Genomic DNA, 12,009 nt, shown 5'->3' with positions numbered 1-12,009 from the left:
TCACTCCAATTCTTTTCCTATTTATTTTCAATTCCATCAATAATTCTCAATAAATAAATGTTCGTTCAATCCTTATATTTTAAATTAAGTGTCTATTTAGTCTCTATATTTTTTAAAAACACCTCAAGATATTTTTACTATTAAATATGTGACATTTTGCCCATATTTTTCCTTGCCATTATAGTAATAATACCCATGCTACAATCTTGAGAGCATTAATTAATTTATCCATAAAAAAAGTTAATTAACAAATTAACCAATAATTATCAAGAAACCCCACTCTCTGCATTCAAGATCAAACTTCTCAAGCTCTGAATCATATCCAAAGAGCAATTTCTGCTGGTCGATGACCGGAAGTTGTTCTGTTGAAGAATTGTCGTCGTTGCAAATCATTACACCTTTTACATCACGGCGAACATATCGTGGTGGAACTTTAGTCATCATTGGCTTCACTGCCTGCTCCTTAATCGAAGGCTCCGCGGGAGAACTTGCTATCGTTGTTGCTTTTGCTGCCATCGTTTTTGACTAATTACCCTTCTTTCTTCTCCAAACTCTTGTGATTAAACAAGACTACACAGAGTTCTCAATTATTCAAGTAGAGTCATTTGAAAAATATTGCTTTAAATAGTAAAGAAGATATTTTATACATTAATTGATCAAATAGATAACTAAATACCTACGACTTGGTAAAGGCACCAACTCCTTGACGGAAGTGAAGTAGTGGTATTCGCGGATTAAATTTTATGGATTGGATTAGATTTATAATTTTATGGATTATAAATTGTTAATCTAATTTAATCCACAGATTGATAAAATTCAAATAAAATCCAATCTATATGTCAGTAAATCGGATGCAAATTTAACCTAATTCATATCCAATTCACCATTTTATGGGTTAGTTTGTAGGTTAAGAATTTTTAATTCTGTCAAATTTAAAATTGAATAAGATTTAAATAAATTAATTATTTAAATAAAGCCAGAATAATACGTTCAAAGTTTTAAATATATCGCAACAAAAAGAAAAAAATCTCATTTGTTTAGATTAATACATAAAAATTAACTAAAATTATGAAAACTAACTGTTTAGGAAGTTATATTTGCTTATTTAATTATTTTTTATTTTATATTATCATGGATAATACATAATATGCTATTGATGTAACTACATTTTAAACTTATTTTGTTATTAGTAAGTAGTAATGCCACATTTACAAGTTTAATTTTTTAATTAAATAATTTTTATTTTATTTTTTTGCGAATTCGTAGATTTTTACGAATTTATAGAAGTAAACATATATACATCCATTGACTGTGAATTTTTGAATTATTAATTCAATCCAATCCATCAATCCATAAATCAGATTGGATTTTGAACACCCCTAAAGTGAAGAAGAGTTTATTAATTTATTATTTTTTTCGGATGGATTTTAATTCTGATTTGGGGTGGGTTCGATTCGGTTTTCCAAACTGAGCCGAACCAAAATTTATGTTAATTAGATTTAATTTCGGTTTTATGAATAAATAAAATAATTCTAAACATTAAAATCATGCACACATGACACATCCACCATCTCTCTCTATCATACTAATTACTAGCCGACACACACACACACCCCCTCACCATCTGTCTCACTCTCGCCAATACACACATTCCATCCACCACTGTCCCTTATCAGCCAGCCTGTCGCCGTCATCGTCGCCATCGCGCTTGTGTCAGCCTGTCGTCGTCGGCGCAGCCAGCCTGTCTTAGTCCATCCGGTCTTGCTCGTGTCGTCGGTAGCCCGCTGTCGCGTCGCTGGAGTTGTGTAACTTGTGTTTAATTTTTTATTTATTCGTTGATTTTGTGTAACTTGCGTCGCTGGAGACTGGAGTTGTGTAACTTGTGTTTAAAACGCTTAAGCATTTTTCAAATTTGGACGTCTGACCGCACTGCGTGAGCAAAATTATTCAGCATAAAGGATATATACATTAACCAACAAAGTGTTGGCTCCACTGGCAATGGAGTCCCCTTAAGTGGCTTGACTGGATTTGCTCCTCAGTTCGAGTCGCAGGGAAATTACCTTTGTTGGGAAAACTTGTGCCTCCCGGTTCGAGTGGGGATTTCTAATCTAGGTTGTGGTACGGGCTTAAAGGTGCTTCCCACGGTTGGGACTCTCCCCAAAATACCTTGTGGATAAGAAAAAAAAATATATATATACACATTAGGTTTGCACGTGGCCTGACTTGTTTTTTGGAGATTAGGTTTGCACGTGGTCTGACTTGTTTTTTGGAGAATAGGTTTGCACGTGGCCTGACTTATTTTTTGGAATTTTGTTGGATCTTGATCCCGTACATAATGATCTAAGTAATATTAACCTAATAAATATTCTCAACTAATGTGTAATAATATCTTCAACATTTATCAATATTTATATTTTACTCTTTAATAATAATATTTAAAAAAAATCACGTGTTGGAAAAGCCAATTACATGTATTATTTTTGTCAATTTTTGTTGATATAAGATGTAAAGTCAATGCACGCTTAAGCATTTTTCAAATGTGGATGTCTGACCACACTGCTTGAGCAAGATTATTCAGCATAAAGGATATATACATTAGGTTTGCACGTGGCCTGACTTGTTTTTTGGAATTTTGTTGGATCTTGATCCCTTACTTAATGATCTAAGTTATATCAATTATAGAATTACACAAAGTCTGTGCTTATCTAGTGCAACTCTATGATCGATGTAACTTATATAATTATATAAGAAATCTCTTATTTTTTATTGACATTTTAAAATACTAATGTCTCACATTCAAGAAAAGTGGGAGCAATTTTCTTTGCATTTGATTTGAAATTAGTCATACGTTATATTTAATTACAATTTATAGTTGAATAAACTAAATCTTAAATTAAATTATGCGATACATGAATAGCTAATTCAAATTAAAAAAAAGGTTCATAAAGTGTTTCTCTATATAAAGGAGACATACAAAGTTTTTTTTATGAAAAAGCACTATGTTGTCTTATTAAAAAAAAATAACAGTCTTTTTATAACTTTTTACTTTTGTCTAATATTTCTTCATCAATTTACTTTTACTATTTTTTAAACAATGTTGGATGTTTGATATAATTTTTCCATATAAAGTGAACGAAAAAATAGACCACAGTGAGTGGAAGAAAAATATTATAAACTTTTTCCATGAAATAGCACCATGTGTTATACAATTAATATGATTTTAAAGGGACCATCATAAACATCATCTTTCCAAAAGAAATTGAAAACTGTCATCTTTTAAACCTTCCAGGCAAACAAATTAATTTTCATGCCCAATAGAAGGAAGTCAAATTTGTTGAAAATACGCCAATCTCAATTGTAGGTTCAAATCAGGTCCTAGGACAACAATTGAAACTGCAGATATATATAAATCGACAAAGAAACATAGAATATACACATAATTTATTATGTAATTTTATTTTAACTTTTCTACAAGTTATAATTCACACACAAATAGAAGTTACACAACTCCGTAGACTTATTTAAGTTTATCCATTGGAGTATACACAGCCCAGCAAGTCTAAACACAATCCAACAGAATAAGTTCACAACTTAATTGACTTATTTTATCAGAATGGACTCCGTGTAATCTCGTCATGTAACTGGTAGCAATCAACAACTTTTAAGTGCCCTGGTCTTGAATCTTCAAGAAATCAATAAAAGACTTTCCACGCAGCTCAGTTGAAAAAAACCTTTTGAAGTAATCTACCACATTTATTTTTTTAAACAATGCTGGAGTCTTCGGAGTAATAAGACTTGGTGCTGGACCCAATTCTCCATCTAATTTCGGATTGTAAAATGTAGCAAAAGATAACCTTTCCTTTACTGAGTTTACAGTCGCACGATGTTCGATACTACGATAAGTTCCATTGGTAAAAATCTACAAGATCATAAAGTAAAAAATATAAAAAGAACATAAATAAATAGATGAAACCAATTATCATCTACATATCCCATGCTAACAACATAATTTTTATCGCAAGCAAGGTGTCCCAACCCCTTTTTTTTTTTAATGAATTCGGTGTTAGTTGACTTTATTTTCCATCATTAACACAAATTATACAATAATTATACTCCACTTACAATGAAAGACACGTCACATATCACATGACATTACTAGAGATACAAAAAATATAGCATTAGTCATCATAGGCTATAGAAAATGACAAGTATTACCTCTAATGCGTCGCCAATATTTACTACAAAGGCATCCGGGAGGGGTTTAACAGCAACCCATTTTCCATCTTTCTTAATTTGGAGACCATCCATCTCATTGACTTGGAGGAGGACGGTGAGTGCGGCGGCATCACAATGAGAATTATGGCCGACAACTTGTTCTGGTTGCGGACAAGGAGGATAATAATTCATCCTTAATAATTGCATCCCGTTTTCAAACAACTCTTTCATGTCATTGGGATCCATTCTTAGAGCTTTAGCCATTTGGTCAAGGATTTTCAGGGCAAGATTTTTAAGTTCTGTCAAGTAAACTTCCAAGTCATCTCTGCATGCAAATTACGATATACAGTCCAGTAATTATCATAAGATAGAATATACTATATAGCAAAACTCTACGCTTCAAATATAGAACCTGAATGGAAGAGGCAACTTGGGGAACAAGTGGGGTTTCCTCAGATGAGTTGGGAATGTGGTCAAAGTAAAGCCGTATCCCCAATCAAGTTTCTGCTCTTCAGACGTAATAAAGAGCTGCCCAAATCCCTCAATATCTCCTGGCTGTTGCCAAAACTTCTTTTTCTCATCTATTGGAAGATTAAAGAAGTCTTGAATCTCTGCTTTCACTTTCTCCACCAATGAACTGCTCACTCCATGATTCATCAACTGCATGTATGCAAATTAAAGCAAGATGTCCTTTCCATATATACATGGTTCATAAAGGAAATTCTGAAGTGCAGGAAACAAAATGATTTTTATGGAAAAAGCCAAAGAAACGGAGAGCTGATAAAATGCGAACAAAAACAACGATAAATTAGTCTCTGTTTACTGTGTTTACAATCAAGTGACTAATCCGGTACCGATTTACTTCCTTTTTGTCAACGTTTTGTCTAATTTTTATTATCTGAATATCACTCCTAAATTGTTATGTACCTGACAGAAACCCCACTCTTTACATGCACGGTCAAGCTTCTCAAGCTCTGAGTCATCTCCAGAGAGCAACTTGTGCATATCAATGACTGGAAGTTGTTGTGCTGAAGAATCGTCGGTGCGAATCAACGGATGGTCCATCTCAGGGCGAACATAACGTGGAGGAATTGTGATGAGTGGCTTATTATGTGCCAGCTCCAGAATCGAAGGCTCCACGAGAGAACTCCTAATATCCGTCGCTTCTGCCTCCATATTATATAGATTTCGATTATCTGATTTCTAGCTATTTCTTTCTTTTCTTCTTCCCTCTCCTGCAGACTCAGCTGGTTTGTGTTTAACAAGAAACTCATATATAAATAGTCCTTTGGATGTACTGTAATCCACTTAGGTGTAATAAAATAATAATTTTGTTATAAAAATTCAAGAGGATCCTGACTTCTGTCTTGATATGATCATATGTAGAGCAAATAATTTAGGTGTTGATTAGTAGATAATGAATTAAAAAAATAAAGAAGTTAAATTTTATCTTTACACTATCACTAAATGATATATGACTGGAGATCTTTAAAGCTTCAGTAAAGTTTAGATTAGGGCTAGATAAATAATCCGATTCGACCCAACTAATCCAAAAAATATCGGGTTCAGTTCGGATCGAATTATTAACCTAATCCAATCGGTGGTAGAAACAAACCCGATTAGATCGTGATCGGATTGGATTAAACCCAATCCACTCTGAAAATCCAATCGGGTTGGTCCCTTACAAAAAAAAGGAAAAAATGAGCTAACCTAATTGATCATTTCAATTTACAAGCACAAAGTACAAACAAGCGAACATCGTGGTATCCTTTTCACACACAGAGCACAATGGCACTTCACACACACAACACAACATAGGGGCAGCACACCACACATAGTCACATACGCAGTGGCAGCCGGCGGCACTCACCAAACATAGCATGGCAGACGGCAGTCATGGCAGAGCAAAGCAGCCCTAATGCGATCCGTAACTTGCCTACGCATTCTGCTGTCATGTACCACGACTGCTGCTGGCACTCCGATCTGCAGCTCTCCACCGCTAAATGGTTTGCCTTGTAAGAAACCTAAAAGATTTAATTTATCCCTAAGATATTGTATTAATTTCTTCTCGTTGTACCATAAATATTTGGACGGGGTTTGAGTTTAATTTTTTTCCAACAATTCTTTTCTTTGATCGGCAAAATTTGATATGATATATTAGGTAAAATTCGATTAATCATCCAATTGACCTAAATTTTTTACCCGAATTTTTTATTCAATTTGATTTGAATATATTCAAATTGGTTTAATTCGATTCAATCCAAAAATTAGATCGGGTTGATCCAAACTCGATTTATATCCAGCCCTAGTTTAGATCAAGAGAAGATCCCATTCCATTTATTAAAGGGTACACCATTCAACATTAAGACAATTGAAATAATGTTAGGGTTTATTTGTTTTTATATCTAAAGTCTTAATTGGGCTTAATTTAAGATATTTTGATATTTTGGCTTGTTTGCCTTTGTCTCTGAAAGTTTTATTGTTAGACATTTTTATCTGAATAAAAAAAGTAAAATTTCACTTTTATCTGAATTAATAAAATGTTTGAATGGAAACTCAACTTTTTTTCTCCCAAATACCCTCATTAGATGTATTTATTTTCTACTTACCTATTAGATGTCATATCACAAATTTTCTTGATATCAAATTTTACTTCGTATCAAGTATTTAACATAAATTCATTTTGAATTTAATTTTTTTTTATAATTAGATAACATCTTTTTTATGTATAAATATTATGTTAAATTGTAAAAATTAATGTTATCAAAATTATTTTTCATAAATTATATATGAGTTACTTCCCTTGTAAATATTTATAACATATAAAAACTATTGTACTAGAAAACACCATAAATATATATATGTTTAAGCTTCAAGTATATATAACACTTTCAAGGTCATCAGTGTAAAAATATTAGATTTAAAATGTTTTGAGTTTAATAAGTACAAACAACTTACCACTTACACCTAGATGTCAAAAAAAAATATATATATATTATTTTGACATAGGCATTCAGACCCTTTCAAACTTTAGCAACATTCATACCTCTTTCAGATTTAAGATAAAAGAAAAAAAAAAAAAAGAACGCCAACTTAATGTTGGGCTATTTGCAATCTAGATTTTACTTTGAATACCACTTTATTCTGTACTCTCATTCTCATTTAATAAATTTTAAAAATTGATTTTACTGAGCACATTCTTTTAAATACCAAAATAATCCTCCATTTATATCTTACATCTCACCCAATTTAATTCTTTACTAAGAAAATGAGTCTTACCCAAAATAATCCTACTATCACTTGTATCATATCCTAATGCCATTATAGATTTCACAGTGGAATACTAGTCTTATCCATGTAGTGTCACATTGTGTGGTTTAGCTTTAGATTGGTACTAATCCCACTAGATTGGCATTTTGAAATATAAAACCAGGCTGACCACACAAACTTGTGTACTCGATTTTGTTTGGGTTTTTTCCTCCACGAGTGTTACGTCGTAAAACAGCAAATTAGATATAGACAAATATAAAACAATGAAAAAAAATAGACAATTGCGCCTATCAAGTTCACGTGCCCAATCATAAAACTTACGAAACTATTGGGATATTTTATTGTTGATCGGTCCGCATCGTTGGTAGAAATCACGAAATTTAGAAGAGGACCATGGCTTTTCAAAATGCATTATTAATTTAAGTCCTTTAAATTTAAATTCATTTTTGTTTTATCCAAGTAATTGAATAAGCACTCATTTGGGATTACTATTTTGACTTAAAAATAATTTTAAAATATCAAAATTTAAGTTTTGTTTGGTAATTTTTTTAAAAGTATTGGTAAATCTAATTTTGAGAACAAATGTTATACTTAATACAATTTTAAATATATTCTTACATAAAATCAAAATTATTCTTAATTAATTAAAAAATAAAATAAAAAATTCAAGATCACTATTATTTTTATTCATTTATTTCTTCATGCACGCTTTCTACCCCAATTCTTCTTCTTTTGTTTTTCTATTCCATCAATAATTCTCTAATACTGCAAATATCATTCCTGCAAGATCATCACTGAGTATGTGTTTCACGACTTTATTTTTTAATTTATCAATATTCAATAAAATTTAAGGTAAACATATATGTGTGTGTGTAATAAAATTAAAAGTTCACAACTTAATAATTAATTCACTCATTTTATTGGTATGGACTCCATATAATCTTATCATGTAATTCAAAACAATCAACAACTTTTAACCGCCTAATTTTGAATCCTCAAGAAATCAATAAATGACTTTCCACGCAGCTCGCTTGAAAAGAATCTTTTCAAGTGATCTACCACACTTATCCTCTTAAATAATGCTGGAGTCTTTGGAGTAATAAGACTCAGTGCTGGACCCAATTCTCCATCTGATTTTGGACTGTAAAATGTACCAAAAGATAACCTTTCCTTCATTGAGTTTACAGTGCACGATGTTCAATATTACGATAAGTTCCATTGCTAAAAATCTGCAGGATCATAAATTGAACCAAAAAAAAAAAAAAATTAACGAGTATAATCAAGAAGAGGAAGAAATTAGATGAAACTAGTCATCAACTATATATCCTATGCTAACAATTAACTTAGTTTTTATTGCAAGCGACGCGTCACCAATTATTTCTAGATTCGCATTTAGTTGACTTTATTTTCTATTATTAATACAAATTATACAATAATTCTACTCTACTTACTAATAAAAGACACGTCAGATGTCACGTAACATTATTAGAGGGAAAAATGCTTGGTGAAGAAAAACACGAGAGAAAAACGAGAGAAATAAAGAATAAAATGGTAGAGAGAAAGTGAGTGGGTAGAGAGAGAGAGGACAAAATTCTCTCTTCTTTCTCTCGTGCTTCTCTACACCTACCACTGCTCTTACTAGAGATACAAACTACGGAGAGACATAGCCTTACTTATCATAGGCCGTAGAGAAAGACAAGTGTTAACCTCTAAAACGTCACCAACGTTGACTATTAAGGCATCAGGAAGGGGTTTAACAGCAAACCATTTTCCATCTTTCTTAATTTGGAGACCATCCATCTCATTGATTTGGAGGAGGATGGTGAGTATGGAGCCATCAGAATGAGGCTTAAAGCCGAGAACTTGCTCTGGTTGCGGACAAGGAGGATAATAATTCATCCTTAATGATTGCATCCCGTTTTCAAACAGCTCTTTCATGTCATTGGGATCCATTCTTAGAGCTTTAGCCATTAGGTCAAGGATTTTCAAGGTAAGATTTTTAAGTTCCGTTAAGTAAACTTCCAAGTCATCTCCGCATGCAAATAATAATATATAGTCCAGTAATTATCATAAGATAGAATATACTATATAAGAAAAGTCTAAAATTTAAGTATAGAACCTGAATGGAAGAGGCAACTTGGGGAACAAGTGGGGTTTCCTCAGATGGGTTGGGAGAGTGAACATAGTAAAGCCGTATCCCCAATCAAGCTTCTGCTCTTCAGACGTAATAAAAAGCTGCCCAAATCCCTCAACATCTCCTGGCTGCTGCCAAAACTTCTTTTTCTCATCAATTGGAAGATTAAAGAATTCTTGAATCTCTGCTTTCACTTTCTCCACCAATGAACTGCTCACTCCATGATTCATCAACCGCATATATGCAAATTAAAGCAAGATGTTCTTTCCATATATACATGGTTCATAAAGGAAATTTTGAAGTTCTGGAAACAAAATGATTTTTATGGAAAATGCTAAAGAAACGGAGAGCTGATAAAATGCTGACAAAAACAACGATAAATTAGTCTGTTTAATGGGTTTACAATCAAGTGACTAATCCGGTACTGATTTACTTTGTTTTTTGTAAACGTTTTGTCTAATTTTTATTATCTGAATATCACTGCTAAATTGTTATGTACCTGAAAGAAACCCCAGTCTTTACATGCATGGTTCATATAGGAAACTTAAAGCTCAGGAAGTAAAATGATTTTTATGGAAAATGTAAAAACACTGAGACCTGAAAAAACGCTAACCAAAGCAATGATTTGCAATCAATTAAGTATTTTCATTATATGAATATCACTGCTCAATTATTATGTACCTGAAAGAAACCCCACTCTTTACTGTTGGGAAAATATGCTCTTTAAAAGCATATGTGTTTATTTAATTGTAATAAACAATTTTCTGATTAATAAAATAAATGAGGTATTTTATTCAAATATCTTAATTGCATTAATATTTGTATTAAAGTCCATTTAATCATATTATATGTATTTATGTGATCACCATGTGGATTCACAGAAGACATAAATACAAGTTATCTTATGATTAAATAAATTTAGTTCGCAGTTGATAAATAAAGTTGGGCACTTTATTTAGGTATAGACTGTAATAAATTCATTGAATGATTTGTCTTAATCATGTATGAATTTATTGATGTAGTACGACTACATTGAACAGGATCACATATGAAATTTAATTAACTTTGTAATAACTGTCAGACTTATTAAATCTCATAGGCGTTGATTTTACTGTAATCTTAATCTTGAGTTAATTATGATTTCATGATTGTGATTGTTATTTCATTTGAGTTACCAATGGGCACGACACATCCTTGTGGTCAAGATTACCCGGTATCTTGGTGGGAGCAATTATGAGTATTGGAGTTATGGATTAACAATATAGAATTTGTACAACACATCTCTTGATAGGTTTTCGGTACTTGATCATAGAATTCTCTGGCCAGAGTGTGTCAACATATTTAGTATGTTGAAAATGATCATTAGAGAAAACCAGTAAGGATCAAGGAATAAGATGTTATTAAATTGATTGGACAGTTGAGATATCAATTTAATTAACGATGTGGTACAAAGGATTGTGCAGTAAAGAAATCAATGTGGCTTGGGACGAATTATTATTCGAGCATACAATTATGGAAGTCAGTTCCAATCTTTTAGTGGAGTAGATTTGGAATTAAATAATTGGGCTAGTTTAATTACAGGCCTAATTATTGTAGCCACTATTGTATGTTCCCAAATGATCCCCGGGTTAGCTCATTTAATTGATTGCACCACTGCTGGACTAATAAGCAAGATAACTAGCTATTTGGGTCAAAAGCCTAAATATATCATTTAGTGGGAGGCTCCATTTAATAAGCTTATGTGTAAGGGGCCTTATGTTATTTTACATGGTGGGTCCCCTATTAAATGAAAAGTAACGTGAGTTTTATTTTGGGGGAATCCTTGGAGCCTAGGGTTTTCACTAAAGGGAGATATATAAGGCTTATTTTCCCAAAAAGGAGAGGGAGAAGCCACTTTATACAAATCAGAGAATAAGATTTTTCTCTCCATTATTGAGAGAAAAATTTTCTCGTGCTAGTTGCTTTGGTAGTGATAAAGGCGCCCACACGTCAAGTGCAGATCGAACCTGAGTCATAACCTGGAAGATCATTGGAGACAGTTCGTGATCTAACAAGCGTGGTGGTGACGGATCGTGATCTAACAGGAGTGGTGGTGGCGGATCGTGATCTAGGAGCCTAAATCACTTCAGCGGAAAAAGCAAACTCAGATTTACAAGGTACGATTTCTAGAATACGAATTCTATATATTATATGAGAGCGATCTTCAAAAGGTTTTATAAAAATTTAAAAACCTGATTTTTCCCCAACAATTGGTATCAGAGCCATCTCATATTAATATATAAGAATTTCGTATGAAATCATTCTTGAAATTTATGTATTAGAGTGGCACAATTTATTCAGATATATATTAATTGTTTAATATATGAATAAAGCATGTTTTGGTTTGTCTT

At 32.4% G+C, this 12,009-nt stretch overlaps 2 protein-coding genes across 2 annotated transcripts; both read right to left on the bottom strand.

Moving 5' to 3' along the window:
• Positions 1-3,553: 3,553 nt before the first annotated feature.
• On the bottom strand, positions 3,554-5,448 carry LOC18054377 (protein SRG1). Its single transcript, XM_006452630.2, has 4 exons — positions 5,143-5,448; positions 4,628-4,875; positions 4,216-4,540; positions 3,554-3,919 (listed from the first exon to the last, which is right to left on the bottom strand). The coding sequence occupies exons 1-4, from the start codon at positions 5,389-5,391 to the stop codon at positions 3,662-3,664; spliced, it is 1,080 nt and encodes a 359-aa protein (XP_006452693.1). The 5' UTR covers positions 5,392-5,448; the 3' UTR covers positions 3,554-3,661.
• A 2,954-nt stretch (positions 5,449-8,402) lies between these two features.
• Positions 8,403-10,317, bottom strand: LOC18054376 (codeine O-demethylase). The gene is given in 5 exon segments (XM_024178475.1): positions 8,403-8,675; positions 8,678-8,714; positions 9,193-9,517; positions 9,605-9,852; positions 10,301-10,317. Coding segments are annotated over 4 exon segments (816 nt in total). The 5' UTR covers positions 9,850-9,852; positions 10,301-10,317; the 3' UTR covers positions 8,403-8,466.
• Positions 10,318-12,009: the final 1,692 nt, after the last annotated feature.

This window comes from Citrus clementina, unplaced genomic scaffold (genome assembly GCF_000493195.1).
Source record: "Citrus clementina cultivar Clemenules unplaced genomic scaffold, Citrus_clementina_v1.0 scaffold_1, whole genome shotgun sequence".
Lineage (NCBI taxonomy): Eukaryota > Viridiplantae > Streptophyta > Magnoliopsida > Sapindales > Rutaceae > Citrus > Citrus x clementina.
This window is presented reverse-complemented; position numbering and strand designations above follow the sequence as displayed.